Source organism: Pyrus communis, chromosome 2 (assembly GCF_041283825.1).
Source record: "Pyrus communis isolate YQ-2024b chromosome 2, ASM4128382v1, whole genome shotgun sequence".
Lineage (NCBI taxonomy): Eukaryota > Viridiplantae > Streptophyta > Magnoliopsida > Rosales > Rosaceae > Pyrus > Pyrus communis.
Window position 1 is genome coordinate 5,303,885 of NC_142566.1, and position 16,584 is coordinate 5,320,468.

At 35.8% G+C, this 16,584-nt stretch overlaps 3 protein-coding genes across 5 annotated transcripts; 2 read left to right on the forward strand and 1 right to left on the reverse strand.

Moving 5' to 3' along the window:
* Positions 1-74: 74 nt before the first annotated feature.
* On the forward strand, positions 75-2,289 carry LOC137748002 (short-chain dehydrogenase TIC 32, chloroplastic-like). The gene is made up of 5 exons (XM_088677221.1): positions 75-294; positions 440-519; positions 850-1,003; positions 1,363-1,441; positions 2,128-2,289. The coding sequence occupies exons 1-5, from the start codon at positions 128-130 to the stop codon at positions 2,287-2,289; spliced, it is 642 nt and encodes a 213-aa protein (XP_088533347.1). The 5' UTR covers positions 75-127.
* Positions 2,290-3,919: 1,630 nt separating this feature from the next.
* LOC148698398 (uncharacterized) lies at positions 3,920-8,125 on the forward strand. Of its 3 annotated transcripts, none has more exons than XR_015954944.1 (7): positions 3,920-4,298; positions 5,922-6,211; positions 6,444-6,683; positions 6,811-7,029; positions 7,148-7,239; positions 7,335-7,415; positions 7,518-8,125. XR_015954944.1 is itself a non-coding variant. In XM_088682992.1 (7 exons), the coding sequence occupies exons 4-7, from the start codon at positions 6,993-6,995 to the stop codon at positions 7,633-7,635; spliced, it is 306 nt and encodes a 101-aa protein (XP_088539118.1). In that variant the 5' UTR covers positions 3,930-4,298; positions 5,922-6,211; positions 6,444-6,683; positions 6,811-6,992; the 3' UTR covers positions 7,636-8,125. The 3 variants fall into 3 exon arrangements, 1 of the variants encoding a protein (XP_088539118.1); XM_088682992.1 differs by having other exon boundaries at positions 3,930-4,298; positions 7,170-7,239; XR_015954933.1 differs by having other exon boundaries at positions 5,922-6,683.
* A 4,593-nt stretch (positions 8,126-12,718) lies between these two features.
* On the reverse strand, positions 12,719-15,538 carry LOC137749067 (trihelix transcription factor PTL). The gene is made up of 2 exons (XM_068489249.2): positions 15,036-15,538; positions 12,719-14,225 (listed from the first exon to the last, which is right to left on the reverse strand). Exons 1-2 carry the CDS (start codon positions 15,476-15,478, stop codon positions 12,959-12,961), a joined length of 1,710 nt encoding a protein of 569 aa, XP_068345350.2. The 5' UTR covers positions 15,479-15,538; the 3' UTR covers positions 12,719-12,958.
* Positions 15,539-16,584: the final 1,046 nt, after the last annotated feature.

The window sequence follows — 16,584 nt, forward strand, 5'->3', positions numbered from 1 at the left end:
GCTCTTATGAGAGCAATTTGAAATGTTTTGCCTTTTTCAGTTCTTAGACTGTTTAATTTCAGGAGCATCGGGTGGTCTTGGTTTGGAGACAACACGAGCTCTAGCCTTGCGTGGTGTTCATGTCGTCATGGCAGTAAGGAATACTGATGCTGGTAGGAATGTTAAAGAGGAAATACTTAAGGAAATCCCCACGGCCAAAATCGATGTCATGGAGCTTGATCTCAGCTCAATGGCATCAGTTAGGAAGTTTGCATCAGAATATAACTCATCTGGTCGACCATTGCATATTCTGATGTGAGACATCTAAATTGGACTGCTGAATATAACTCAGTCGCTACTTGTGACTACATGTGTCTGTGTGTGTTTGCATACACGCTTGGTTGTGTGCCTTTGGATTGATGATTGTTATTGCTAATTTCTCCACTGTGTTTGTTTGAAGTAATAATGCAGGGGTTATGGCAACTCCGTTCATGCTTTCAAAAGACAACATTGAAATGCAGTTTGCAACCAATCATTTAGGTATTCAAAACATAAAATTCTCTTGCTTTCTCTCTAGGATGTGAAAATCTTTTCCATGAGGATATATGGTTGACAAACTTGAGATAGGAAAGTTCTGGCCCATCGTTGCAATTTTCTGTTTTTGTTTAAAGAAACACGGAATTGTTAGATTGGAATAATATTAGGATCCTGAAAAACTTCATTTTTCACATAGAGACTGCGACTTCCCCCAAGTTTTTGCTGTTCAATAAGGTTTCCGTTTCTCATTTTAAAAATACAGGTCATTTGAAATCAGTTGTTATATCCTCTGTATAAAATTGGGATCTGATAGTTCTTACCACTGTTCTGCAGGCCATTTTCTTTTGACAAACCTTCTGTTAGAAACCATGAAAAAGACAACAAGGGAAGGCAACAAAGAAGGAAGGATCGTGAATTTATCATCAGAGGCTCACCGATTTGCATATACCGAGGGGATTCGTTTTGACAAGATTAATGATGAATCAGGGTAAGTCTGAGAGGACAATTTAATGATTTTATCACTCTATGCTGCTGCGAAATTGCAGTAGTATACGATTTAAAGATTTTATCATATGATGTACCAAATTTTGTCCACTAATACTTCATTTTGATTTTCTTTTCTTACTCGAAAATGTACAGATACACCATCATGTACGCTTATGGACAATCAAAACTCGCGAATATATTGCATGCTGTCGCGAATATATTGCAAGGGATTTGAAATGTTTTCACTAATCCCAACTTGTCATAAGTGTAGTTGAGGTCTGGACGTGATTTCATCTTTTCAATCAATGGAACTATTTTCCTAATCTAGATGGTTTTCATCTTGTTTCTACATTTGTGCAGATGGTTAAACACAATGATCTTTGGTGCGGGTGTTACCCATCCGCAACCTTGGGAGGACAGAATTCTGTCAATTGCAGCTGTAAGTTTCAGTCTTCTATTATGATTTCATTTTAATTAAAAATGCATAATGTGTTAACCTTTTAATTTATTCCATCATATGGTGGCGTCCATGGATTGGCCAAAGTCACTAAGTACTGAGGAATTGTTTCTGCACAGGCTCACCGTGAAAATCCAAGATCTTTATAGTGTTGAACAGAATGCTAACAGAGGTCCGGTTGCTGGAGGAATGATCAGGTAATTGGGTCAACATACACCTTCTTTTGTTATTGTTTCTATTTTTTTTTAAATAATAGTTGTTGAGTGTATTTTCTTATCATGATTATTTTCATTATGTTAGGGAGCATTTCAGAGCATTTCTACAAGTAACTGGCCTTAATTAGTAGGTAGTTTGATGATTAATGTATCTCAGGTTGTGTGGAAATAACTAGCATATGGGGACAGCTACTTCCCCTTTGTCTCATCTTTGTTCAACTCTCTGTACTATCTATTGTTAAACTGATGGAATATTCAAAGGTTATCAAGATCTTGTCCTGGAATATTCAAGCTTGGATATTCCATGACACTTGGAATATTGAATTAGTCTGCAAACTGGTTTACTAGTTACATGTTTGGGTCAATATCTAAGAAAGGAAATGAAGGTTTAATGCTTTGAAAATCTTCTGTGAAATCAGACATTGGTCTTTCTTTTCTTTTTTGGATTTGCAGAATCCACTGCTTGAAGGCTTCAATTGGGTCTTGGATAATGTGGGTGAGGAGCTACTATTTATAGTGAAGGAGTTCTTGTGGATGAGTGAGGAAGGTGTCCACGTGGCACATTTGTGTGTCCCCTGTGGGCCCTATTTCAGGAGATATTACAATCATGTTTAACTTTGAAGTGTATGATCATGTTTATTAATATATGATATTAAGTGGTTGAACTTTGAACAAAGTGTGAATCAGTTAGATATTATATTCTTGATTTTTTTTTTTCGTTATTTGTTTAGTGGATTTTGGAGATTTTATGGATTTGAGGATTCAATTACTTCTATTTTTCTTATTTAGTCACCAAGTAGTTGAAGTAGGAGTGATTTGTTGTTGACCAATTCAACTTGGCTATTGTTTTCTTTTGAGTTTTGGTTCAAGCTTTTGAGTTTTTTAAAATATAACTTCGCGCAACGCCGGAGTGGGCCAATGCGTCACACAAAGGCTGTTTAAGTTTTTTCGTTTTTTTGTTCGGACATTTTGCACGTACATTTTCATATAGTTTATAATTAAATACTTTTTCTTGGTATATTATTTATTGTTTAGAATTTAATTACAATATGTATTAAAAATTAAATCAAAAATATTTTTGTCAAAAAAGAAGTTCCATAGGTCACGCAAAGTGTCTTTGCGTGATGTAGGTTCTTGCGTCACACAAAGTGTCTTTGTGCGACGTCAGGGGATGTGCGTCACGCAATCCTAGTTTGCGTGACGTCGGGGACGTGCGTCATGCAAAGTGTCTTTGTGTGACGTTGGGGACGTGCGTCACACAAAGTGTTTTTCTTACTTTCATCAAGTATACATAAGTTTTTGTGGTATCCACTAGTGTAAATATTTTAAATTGAAGATGGATTTCATTCATTGTATTCATATAGGGTCAAGGAGTGTATCTGTAAAAAATTATCAAAATCAGAGTTCAAATAACCTTTAAATCGTTCTTTTTTGTTTATAACCGTCGAAAAGTTTTGTCCCGTTACTTGATCTCTATATGTTTGTTTTTTGCTATTTTTGGTGTATGCGATCTCAAAGCATATACAAACAAGTTTGACGGTTGGATCGTTGAAACTAGTTTCGTACAATGAGTTTCCCATCAAAATGATAGATTTACCAACATTTAGAGTTTATTGATACTTTTATTAAGTATAACCTAAGATTTTGTGGTATCCACTTGTGTAAATACTTTAAATTGATGATCGAATTAGTTCATTGTATTCATTTAGGATCCAGGAATGTAGCTGTAAAAAATCATCAAAATCGGAGTTAAAACTATCGTTAAATCGTTATTTTTCATTTATAACCATTGAAAAGTTTTGTTCCGTTACTTGATCTCTGCATGTTTGTTTTTTGCGATTTTTGGCGTATGCGATCTCGAAGCATATACAAACAAGTTTGACGGTTGAATCGTTGAAACTAGTTTCGTACAATGTGTTTCCCATCAAGTTCAATGGTATATGTATTTACTAAGTAGATTTTAATTTATTTATTTTGTACTTATAACACTTAAGAAATTGAATGACATACATGTAAAAAAAATTATTATGGGTTTTTGTTAGAAAAATATATTATTGTGGGGTTTATGTAAAAAAAAAATTTTTGAACTTGAAAGGAGTAAAGTCACATTTTCAATAATTTTTTTAATAATTTAAAAAAAAAAAAAAAAAAAAAACCTTGCGCGACGCTTTAATGTAGTCGTCGCGCAAAACCACTTTGCACGACGTCAAATTGTATACCTACGTCAAAACCAGTTGATAATTTTGGTGGTCCCATAGCGAAAAATAGGCGTTTTTTTTCAATTTTCCAAGTTTCACAACCTTGAACCCCGCAGACCTCTCTTCCCTCTCGCTATTTCTTTCCGTAAACCTGCATCTCCTTTTTCTTTCCCATATACCTCTCTCTTCCTATAGTCCTGCATCTCCTCTATCTTTCCCATAAACCTCTCTCTTCCCTTTCGCTCATCTCTCCCTCTCTTTTTCCCGTAGACCTCTCTCTCCTCTTCACAACCTTGATCCCCAAATGTTGAACCCAGACATGTCTTCCCTCTCTCTTTCCCGTAGACCTCTCTCTTCCCTCTCATTCTAAACGACGGGTAGCCACACGAATCTCGAAGCTGACGCGAATCAAGTCCCAAAATCAAGGTAAGGGTTTCTGATTTTCGGTGGGTTTTTGTTATTTAGGGTTTAGGGTGAAATTGCATGTTGATTTCTGAGTACTTTGAAAACTAGAGAGCCCAAAGTTGTTTCGTTTTGTGATTGAAAAAAAAAATTATTTAAAGGGGGAACGACTTGTCCCCATTTACCACCACCCGCACACCCCTGTTCAGCCCTCTTCCCTTTTGAATCGAATTTGTGCCTAGGATTTTTTTTCTTTATTATTTTGAATCGAATTTGTGCTCAAATGTTTATTGTTATTTGTGTGATCAATCATTATGTTAAGGATGAATTGATTTAATTAATTTATTGAATTTAGCTCACCTGATGCAAATGTTGTTCTGCTTACTGAGTAATTTATCAATATCACTGATTTTATGAGATGGGTTTTGTTTAGTTTGGGGTATCACATTGGATTAGGTTTTAGTTCTTCAGCTTAAGCTTCTAGGGTGTTTCGTATAACCAGCATTTGCTTTCCTGATCTATGTAGGGGAAGTACACAATACATACATTATGAGTAAATAAAAGGAGCTGTGTTTTGTTCTAATTTATCTCATGTCATGTTATATTTCTCGTTTCCAAATGTCTGTTTATGATAACTGCATTGTGCAATTTGGTAATTTGAATGAATATAGCCACAACCAAAGGCAGATACATATGATTTTGGGGAATTTAAATCGTTGTATTTGTGTTACTATTGTTGCTATCGGGTTTGGGCTTTATGTTAACTGATTCATACATAACACGCTGCATGCTTGAAGTTCCAATAACCTTCTAAAGAGGTTTTTTACGTTCATTTTAACTGCAATTCATATAATTTAGGAAGATAGTTTGATATAGCAGTGGTCATGAGAGTCTTGGTTTTGTTTATTAGATTAGCCAATCTCCCTGAAGAGGTGAAGAAGGAACTTGAATGTTTTGATTTCTCTTAAGCCACCAGAAAACATCAATTTATCTTGTTCTTAGCCGCCATGTATTAGGTACAGTTTTAGATGGAGTCGTGGAAAAGAGAAGCTGAAATCTGGAAAGCCTGGTATCACCTTATATTCTTTTGTTTTATAGTTTATTTTGTCAGAAACTCTTAAGAGCAATTTATGATTTGCTTTTCGTTTGTGTTTTGTTTTTACAGATACTTTGAAAGGTTAATTTTATTGTATAGGAGCATCCATGTCTGAGGTCATATGGTATATGGCTCAGATGAGCATTCCCTATATGGTCTATTGTATCATATATATATTAACAGATAAGCAATGCTCTAACGGGAGCTGATAGAAAAGGTCAAGTTTATGATAGTTTCTAGATATGTAGATTGGGAAATTATGATTAAACGAAGATTTTATATGCAGTTCCAAGGCCATTGCGTGTGGGCTCTACTTTATCTTTAGTGTGCTATATGTTTTTTCTAAGTGGCAACTTTGATTGTTCAATCACGTATTTCTACCCAGAGGAGAATACGTATGTTAGTTTCATTTAGAAATTTTAACCTTCTGTTAGTGTTTGTTCAGTTTTCTTTGCTTTTTTCACACATGTTTAGTTGTTCAGTTTTCTTTGCTTTTTTCTTCTAGTTTCAAATGCAAGAAAGGATTAGTTTCTAATGTTATATTTTTATAGTTCAAAAAGTGTACAGATGTCGTAGTTGATCACTCGTCGTAGGAGTGTGACCAATGCGCCTCCTGCATTATCAGCATTTACTGCTCCAGTCGTGAGTGCTCCATTGACTGGGGAGCCTACACCCCTCACTGAGGGTACTGCTACAGCGTCCCAGGTGCTTGTATCATCGACGTCATTAGTGTCGGTTCAATCGCTCAATGCACGGCAGCCTCATCGGCGCCGCCGCGATTTGGAGCCTTCTATTCACACTTCCTTATCATCCAGAGTTGAGGGTGGGGGCTCCCAGCCAGGTAGTTTTTTTTCTAATTCTCACTACGTTGTATTTTTTCTTTTTCATTTTGAAACTATTATTTTTATGATTGTGAAAATTTGCTGGATTGTGAAAATGTGTTGCGGGTTATGATTACTGTTATTTTACTTTTTTAAGGTTTTGGGAAATGATATACTATTAGGGGAGGTTTTGCAGAATTTTCTGTAAAAATTTAAGCTTAGGGTTTTCACCATTTAAGTTTTTTTGGACAGCTAAAAAAAAAAACCAAGGGGCCTAATCGAATGCTGAAGACGGCACCGAATGTACGTCTGTCTGCCTCTTTGATCAAGATTGCGTATGACTCGCGACATTGTGGAGCGGTTACCTCACAGCAACATAGCATCGTCGCTACTAGCTGTGGTTGTGTTATTCGGGATTGTTGTCCTATGCAGTAGGAGACTTGGGTAGAAATTCCCCAGGAAACGAAGATACTGGTGTGGGACAAGTTATCGGTTAGTATATTAATTTTTAGCCTTTTATCATTTTTTTTTTAATTATGTTTACAAATATTAAAAACCAAAGTATATTTATCTTAATATTATTAAATTTCTTACTATTATTTTGTTGTTTTATTTGTAGGTCGAATTTGATTTTAAGGACATATCCCCCGAGGTTATCACCTACTTAGACAAGACCTTCGCAAATCGGTACAAAAATTGGAAAAGTGATCTTCATGCGTATTTTAAGGAATTTAATGATCCACATACTGCTTGCCTAGAGGGTTGCCCATCCGAGTTGGAGGACCGGCCAGAGGATTGGGAATGGCTCTACAACCATTTTACGGACCCAAATTTTGTGGTATGTACATAATATTTTAATAATAATTCATTAATGTTTTAGTTATTTTTTTTAAGCTTTTTAAAATAATTTCTTTCAAATAGTCGCACTAACATGTATATTGTGTGTTTAACAAAAGAAATCTGTTGCTGGCAAGATAGCTTGGGACTCTAAGACACTTCTACACCATTCCGGTTCGCCTTTTCGTATAGGCTTGAGGCACGACATCAGGTAAAAGTATATTAATTTTGAAATTTTATACAATTTATTTTTTATTATTGATTAATAAAATTTTCCTAATGTTTTTTTTTTTTTGTTTTCTTCAGGAAGGTTCTAAGTTTCCAGAGATCGACATGTTCAATGATGTTTACGTTCGACCTGGCAATGAGACCACTGAGCAGCTTCATGTAAGTATATGTAATTGTTATTATTCTTATATTTATGAATTGTTCAAATATTATATTTATTTTGTTATTAAACATTATATGTTTTTTCTTTATTATTACAAGCTGCTATGGTGGAAAAGGGCGATGCTGTTCTCCAAGAAGCAACATTGCAGCTTCCCCCAGAGACCCCGATGGAGGACGTCACTATACCCGAGGATGTAGGTTTTCAGATCATGACTGAGGTCCTAGATCAAAAGTACGGTCGTCGTCATGGCAAGGTTGTTTGGGGTATGGGGAAGGCGCGGGTTCATGAGACGGGTGCCTCCTCTTCCAGATCGACCACAGGAGAGGTCAATCCCCTAAAGGAGGAAGTGACAACCCTAAAAGGTTAGCTTGCAGCCTAGGACGAGCAGATAAAGGCCCAGAGCGAGCAGATGAGGGCCCGGAGCGAGCAGATAAAGGATGAGAACGAGCAGATGAGGGGAACGAGCAGATGAGGGCCCATATGAGTATGATTGTACATGCCTTAGTGATGTCCGGTCTCCAAATCCAGCTGCCAGGACCTAATCTTGCTCCACCTTCGACCTCCCAGCCACTTTGCTTGCCCGATACCCAGTAGTCTGATGTATAAAACCTAGAAGACTACTTATTGTAGTTTTTTCTTTTTTTGTTCGGACATCTTGTATGTACATTTTCATATGGTTTATAATTAAATATTTTTTCTTGGTTTATTATTTATTGTTTAGAATTGAATCACAATATTTATTAAAAATAAATCAAAAATATTTTTGTCAAAAAAAAAAAAAAAAAAAAAAAAAGAGTTTGCGCGACGAAGAAGTTCCATAGGTCACGCAAAGTGTCATTGCGTGACGTAGGGAAGTGTCTCCCACAAAGTGGATTTGCGTGACGAATGCATACGTCACGCAAAATGGGTTTGCGTGACGTAGGCATGCGACACGTAAAGTAGATTTTCGTGACGTAGTGACGTGGATCACGCAAAGTGTCTTTGCGCGACGCACAACCCTACATCACGCAAATCCACTTTGTGCGACGTAGGTTATTTCTTCGTTGTGCAAACCCTGCTTCCACAAGCTTGGCGCGACGCTTCCCGCGCAACGAAGGTTCGTCGGGCAAATTTTTGGGCGACGTTTTTTGACTTTGCTTGACTCTCGATTGATAGAATATGTGTATAGAAGTTCGAGTGAGAGATTGATCCTCTTTCGATAAATACCTAAGCTAGTGTATTTATAGGGATATTGAGAGTCCTTGTAGGGAGAGTAATCTTCATCAAATCGAGAGACTATCTAAAAGGAAATCTAGAATAAGATACCCAATCTTCCTAGAATCTTGATTATGTTGCCTAATCCCTAAGATATCCTAATTTGACTTTAATTAGGGTTTCTTTACTTGAGAGACAAGTAATATCATTAATAGGCTTAAGCCTAGCTTGCCAGACTGCGCTCTATGGGTTTAGTGTATTCCAGACTTGCCACCAATCATTGGCCCAGAAATCATGGTCTCACACATTGCCAAAAATGCTTTTGATACTATGAAAATGTTTTTATTTTTTCGGAAAATGTTAGTGTTTCTTTTATATTGTGTCATTTGATCAAAATTAGGCCCAAATATGTCGTGTCTGTTTATTGAGTCACAACACATGAATGCATGGTGGTGGAATTGATCTGGTAATCGAAATGTAAGGTGGAACCATAACCAAACAAATGCTTGTTGGAATGAGTAAATCGCAACTAACATAAGACGACCCAAGTCAGTTTACCCACGTCCAATTAAATTATTTGGTCGGTCAAAACAATTTGAGTTTAACTATAAACACCAAAGTCATTCTCTCCTCCTATGAGAGGTTTTGTCTACTCCGGTGAGAGACTTTCTCACCCTTGTGTGAGTGATCCTAGTTTTTTCAATTTGCATCATCCCAAGCCTTAGTTGTTGCTAGGGTCAGTGGTAGTCCATGCTTTTTCTTGGCTTTCTTCTGTTCCTTTCTCCTCCTGTAGTCTGCAATTTTCAATTTCCACGTCTCTGCTCATCACGATCTCACAATTCTAACTTTTCTTGCTTCTAATCTCACCATTTTGAGCAATAATTCCCCATCATCCGTTTTGTACCACAGCATCTGAATCCAAATGTTAAAAAATAAAAAATAAAAAATAAAAAAACTAGGAAATGGACATTGTATTGTAATGTCTGAATCCAAATGTAAAAATATGTAAAAAAACAGAACCAAGAAACAGACATTGCATTGCTCTGTATCCAAATGTAAAAATAATGTAAAAAAACAGAACCTAGAAACGAACACTGTATTGCAGTGTCTGAATCCAAATACGTGTCGTGTGAGGTGTGAAGCATAGGAGGTATGTGAGTACGGAAAAAAATACAACAAGGAAACAGATATTGCAATGCAACGTTTGAATCCAAATGTAAAAAAAAAAAGAAAAAAAAGGAAAAGAAAAAAGGAAACATATACTGCATTAGTTTGAAACCGTATTGACCTATTCCAAAATATAAATAAATAAAAAATATGAGAAAGGGGGTGTCATGTAGTAGTGCCAGATTTTGTAATTTTTGTTTATCTAAAATGCATTTAAGGATCACAAATACATGATTAACCTATTCATAATTAACATAAATATTGTTGATTAATCTAATCCTTTTTTTTATTTTTTATAATAAAATATGCATTTTTTTGGCTGAAATTCTTACTTGACCCCTCAACTTAACGGAAAAATAGATCACAAGTGCAACATATGATATAATTAGATGACTAAAGCAACTATTATTAGAGTTCGGAGACAAAACTAAACTTGTATATAGTTTAAAGACCATTGTTACTAAGCCTACATCAGAGAGTCAACAACATTTACAATAATCACTGATTCAAAAACAAATTGGGCCGTTAATTATCTAAAATAAATGATAAAGGGTTGCAAACCCGGCCTACTCTCAAGTGTCACTGCCCACAATAACGCTAAAGTGCCACCAATTTGAAACTTAATTTGCAAGGATGACCGTTGCATCCTAGAGAAATTTATCGGATTACATCAAATGCATATGATAAACTATGAAGCTCGTGTAAATAACAAACAATAACATATTGTTTACAAATGAAAGGACACACGGGAATGTGACCTCAGTTTATAATTCAATGGATAAGTTCAACATGCATACACAGTTCAAATCACCAACACCAGCTTTAATTTCTAAATCACAATCACAAGCTCTTCCTATCGCTCATATAACCCAAAGAATATGAAAAATGAAAACTAAACACAAAATGGTTATCAACTGTCCCTTAATGATTAAACTCGTTGTTATTGAGATTGGATCTTCTCTTTTAAAGCAAAATCAAACACATAATCTTATGTTTATTTTATTACTACCTCGTATTCTAATGGTAATAGAAAAATTCTACAGAATTCTGGATATCGATTGGAGTGGAAGAGCACCTAAAAGAAATGAAATTTAGGAAAACTAATGAAAATGGCTTGAAAACTTTGAGTTTTAACGATAAGAACAAAATAAAGGGTAAAATGAATAGTACCAGGATTGACATTTTAGTGTAAAAATGTAATTCTTTGTTAAAGTAAACAGTACTGTGAGTTTTTCGTAAAAATTTCCATGAAATTTCTGTTGATATAGAAGGGTTCTAGTAGCTGAAAGTGACCAGCCTGGGCGTGTTGATCTCCATGAAATGAAAGGACTATTTTTACCGTTCGTGTTCCCCTGACCGGGTAACGTATGACTTCAGTTACCCATAAAATAAACAAAATTTCTTTATTTATAAATGGTATGAGGGTACTGCCATGAACCATGCATGACGCTTGCTGTCCGTAACTCAGTATATGATGACCACTCACCAGTGTGTGTCTCTGTCTACTACCTAATTAAGGTCTTGAGAATACTTTTTTTATCAGTATAAAAAGGAGCACAAGTGGTGACAAATTACAGTTATCCATTTTTTTCGAGTCTAGAAAAATTATAGAAAATTTCATCCTGTCCGTGGACACAATCAAACAGACTCTGGGAATACTTCTAACTCTGTTGATAATATTTTACAGAATGTGTTAATCGATTCTTTTCTCACTTTCTCCTTGAGAGTTCACAAAATACTCTGGTTTCTTATTGGATGTTTAATTGAAAACCTTTGGTAGCCCTAGGTTTGTGGATGTTGATCAATTTGTTTTTGGCTAGAAACCATAAAAATTCCGAAGGAAATAATTAGGTTAAAACCAAATAATCGAGGTGCATGCAATTAAGGCAGTGAGTGAGAAGTATTTGATCGACATTACTAAAAAGCAATCAATTATTAATACAAACATATTGATAATGTAAATTGGTAATCGATATTAAGCAATCTATTGCCAAAACTTTAGAACCTAATGAGAAGTACACACTCTAAAACAATAAGAATAACAAATCCAAATAACGAGTATGTACTTTTTTCAAATTGATAGTATATATATGTGCCATAAATAAGTTATGATGAATACTTCTATATCAAAAAACTTTTACATGTATAAGTAGGATTTTGTTTATAACTATGGACAAACTTCATTAAGAATATCCAAGTGCTTCGCAAGATCAATTTCATTAAAAACTCGAGTGCTTCTTAGTAGTTTTTTTATTAACAACAACTCAAATTTCATTAAAACCCCACGTATGTGCTTCTTACACAGTGGTTTTTATGTTGAGAGCATATAAATATTTTAACTAAAACCCTAGTGCTCTTACATATTCTATTTTAGAATGCTTTTGAAGAAGCAACTACGTATGTACCTGGTAAGCAACTACGTATGAACCTGGTGTTCTAAAATACTTAATTATCTCACAAATGCTATCAGAAAACATTAAGTATCTTGAACTTTGCAGTCCAAAACACAAAAAGTTGAAGCTCTTTTGGTACTGTCAAAACACTTCCAAACAAGCCTAAAAACAAAAGGATCTTCAGAGTCTTCATTTGGAAGACATGGTATTAATTACGTAAAGTTCACAAACCTGCTAGTCTGAACCATGAGAAATATTTTTCCAGAAAGAAAATCTTGATCGACAGCTGCTTGTGTACATCTCATTCTCCTCCCCAGCTGTAATTAATCATGATATATAACATGATATGGAATCAAAGTGCTACTTTTTTTTTGTTAAGGAACCTTACTTACTTGATTAGGAACAAATCCATTCAGAAAGCAAATTAATCAACAAAGACCATGAGGAAATAATCCTTAACACTTACCTTTTCGTAAAAGTCCCCCAGTCAATGCTTTCTTACCTGGACAAATTAGAAAAGCACCTTCTCCAGAAACAAACACACATTGGCAAAAATCTACCATAAGAATTAAGTCACATACTTACACTCATAAAGAGAACTCAAATAGTCTCTCTAATTACTTAATCACCTTGTTCTAACTTAGTACTGGTGCTTTCCCTTGCTGATGAACAGTTCCATTCCTATCGCACAAGATAGAGATCTCTCTTACAACCAAAACATGGTTCTAGACTCTAGTGGCTTCACCAGTCTAAAGATGTGTGTCAAATGTTAAAAAAAAAATGCATCACCAGTGCAATAAACGCTTGTTACGTAGTGAATTGGTTACATAGGAGTCCCTCTCGTCCCACAAGTTTTCTCCTCCATTAAATGGAATGTGCAAAGAGCTGGAGTTCACATCCATATTAGAACATGACGGAGAAAGCCCTTCATCCATTAATTGAAGTCCCATCCCATCCTGTCTTTGATTCCGAACTTCATGGCCTTCTTCATAACCAGAGATCTGACTAAAGTACGTGTTATTAGTCTTTGTATCTTGTTTGTGCATCTTGTTACTTTCTGTTGTCATTTTAAAACAAACACTTTCATTCTCCCATTTCTCTTTACACTCTCCTCCACTCCTTGTGTAGCCCAAACTACGCATATTTGCAGCTATCTCCTCCCATACTCCCTCCTCCTTCAGATACTCACTTTCTTTGAATGTTCGTTCCAAGCTAGTCTTCAGCTGTATTAAACTTGTAACTTCGTGTTCAGTCCATCTAGGATAATTCTTACTGTGATCACTGCCAATTTCTTTTGCAATATCATCCTTGCCACTGTTGTTGTAAGTTCCTTTGCCTGTATATTTTCTTAGAGTCTCCATTATCGCGGCGTCTCGAGTTTCAACCCATGCCCTTTCTTTAGCCCAAAACTCATGTACATCTCGCTCATACTTGGCCGCCTCTTGCTTCCTCCATTCTTCTTCCTTAGCTATTCTCTCGTCTGCACTAGCTTCAATACTCTTTACCATCTTCTCCATCAATGCCTCCTGGGTCTTTATTACTTTCCCCATTTGTGAGTTCATAAAGTCCACCACCTTTGCTTTCCATTTCTTCTTTACCAGTGTCGCATAGCTTTTCTTCTCATTCTTAAGGCTCCCCGTTGACTGATTCATCGGAAAATAATCAATGGCTGAAAGTGAATCCTCGTCGTCGTTGTTCTTTGAGGGTGAGGTTTGATCAAATTCAGTTGAGTTATTGGAGAAACTAAGGCTCTCGCAGCTTATGAACTTTTGGTCTTGCACAACTACTTCTTGATTTTGATCTCGGTTAATACTGTTACTCGGAGTAGTGTGACAAAGAAGAGGGTTTGGTCTACTGTAAACGGAGGACTGATTGGTACTTTGATTGTGATTTCCATAAATTGCTTCAAGCTGACGAAAGAACCTATAGTGCTTCCCATCTTGCCTCCCAGTTTTGCCTTCCTTGGTTTTCTTGTAGTACTTATACAAGTTCTCAAACTTTTCTTTGCATTTCTTCCCTGTTCTCTGGAATCCATGTTCCTCAGCCATTATCCTATACATCAAGAAAATGGAAAAGGAACAGATTTTATTAAAATTGTAGAAGACATATACATATGCTTAGATTCTCATAATCTCAAAATATTAAATTAAGATATGATCGTGTAGAAATTGTTAATATTGTTATAGAATCAAGATAGCCACACCATTCAGTCCTTTATACAGACCATAAGTTTTTCGAGATTAGTATATTAAGCTAGAATTTCCAGTTTTAGAATTTCACTTACTTTATGTTTAAATTAATCAAAGTATTCCCCCTTACATCGATGTCATATGGAATGCATGGCCCTTTTTAGGTGTGAGCAGATTTCATTGCCCTAATTGAACAAGAAGCAGGTCTCTCAACTAGAAAACAAATATTTAAGATGTTGCAGAGAGTACTCTTGGACCAGTCAATTTGCATACCAAAACCAGAAAAAAAAATACGAAAAAAAGAAGTCCTGGGTCGATCTCTAGTTAACTCATATGTTTTGTCATTTTCATGCACTAAATTAACTAAGGATAAAAAATGAATTCATCAAAAAGCCTGAAAGTATTTAAGAAATTAACATTAATATATGAAACAATATAAGTAGAAAGAAGCTCAACACTTTTTCTTTCCCTTTTGCTTATGCTGAGGTAAAAGATGAACATCCATCTTAATTAAAGAAAAAAAAGAGGAAAAAAAAGAGAAATATTACAAGAAATTAGAAAGAAGAAAGTACTCGGTTGTAGTGACCTCACTCTCTACATATTTTGTTTTGATGAAAAGAAATTAGAAAGAAAATAGTATATAAAAATTAACAAGAGAAGCAATAGGGTATACCTAGAGACTTCATCCCACAAAGGTCCCTTCTGATTAGTCTCCTTGAACTTGGAATCAAGAGCAGATCTAATCTCAAGAAGGGTAAGGGTTTCTTGCCTTGGCCATCTACTATTATTATTAGTATTTGCTCCATCAATATTATTCCATCCATGCTCAAACTCTATCCCATACAATGCAGCAGCAGCAGAAGCAGCTGATGAAGTGTTAGGATGACAAGCTGTTGTCGTGATCATACTAGTATAACTATGATTGTCAAGCAAGCCAGCAGCTGGAACAACCTCACTGCTTAGCATTATGGGGAGATGACGATAATGGGGCGGAGGTGGCGGTGGTGGCGTGAGATTTTGGTGCACTGAAAATTGCTCTGGGAATTGTAAGGGCGTATGAAACTGGGTTCTTGAGGCCATCAGCTGCCGCAGATCTGGAGGTCCATAGTCATCCATATCCCGAGAGAGAGAGAGAGAGAGAGAGAGAGTGAAGGGGGGGGGGGGGGGGAGGAGAGAGAGAGAGAGATTTAGCTAGCACTAGCAGTAATCAGCAGTACTCGCAGTTATTGGAGAAAGTGCTTTTGCTTTTAAAATAGAGGGGAGAGAGAGAGAGGACCAAAATTTGTGAGTGCAGTGCAGAATTTGAGCTTTTTCCATTGGAGACAGGATCCGAGTCTAACGCAACTTTCGTCACTCTTGCATCACTGTCTCTGTTCATGTGAGAGAGAAAGCTAAAAAAGGAGAGTACGTAATGACAGATGGAAAGGCATTCCACGAGTGCATGATAATCCTCTACTGTACCATGCAGTTGCAAATAGTGCCATCCGTGTGTGGTTTTGAGTTTTGACTGGCCATTCCATATCCATCTTCTACGGTTCTACCCTTCTAGGGTTCTAACTTCTTGCTAGTTAATTGGTCTTCTACACCATCTACATAGCTTAGTGCTGAAAGCCTGAGAGCAGTGTGTTCGAGCGCCAAACTAGGTCTTCCAATTTCACTTAAAGTCTCAAACCCTACTTAATGTTTAATTGTCTTAATAATACTGTCACACAGTACTACGGTCTGATAATATTTCTCTTCACTTGATAGTGAGAGATTTTAGGTTCGAATCTTATGAATGACGAATTTGACACTAAATTAGGCTATCCATTATGTGGCTTAGCCAAACTCCTCATTCCCTAAATGTAAAAATATCAATGTATTAAAAAAAAAAAAAAGTCTTAATAATACTAAATCGAACATAGATATACTCTTTCAATAATTGTCCCTCTTTTTTCCCTTCTCTATTTGTTTACCAAACACCTTGCTTACACGGGTGGATCAGTGAAATCCTATAAATTCCAATTGTATAAATATCTATATACTGTTAATATATATAGGCATACTTATTCAATTGATTTGGTTTTGTTACAGTATTATTTGGAACCTATTTCACAGCAACTACCCGTATAATTTAGGTGGTTAGATAGAAAGATTACTAATTATTATAACATTCAATTATTTTTGGATAATTTTATGATTTAATCATGTGGCCGCAAATTATGACTATTCCATCTATATGG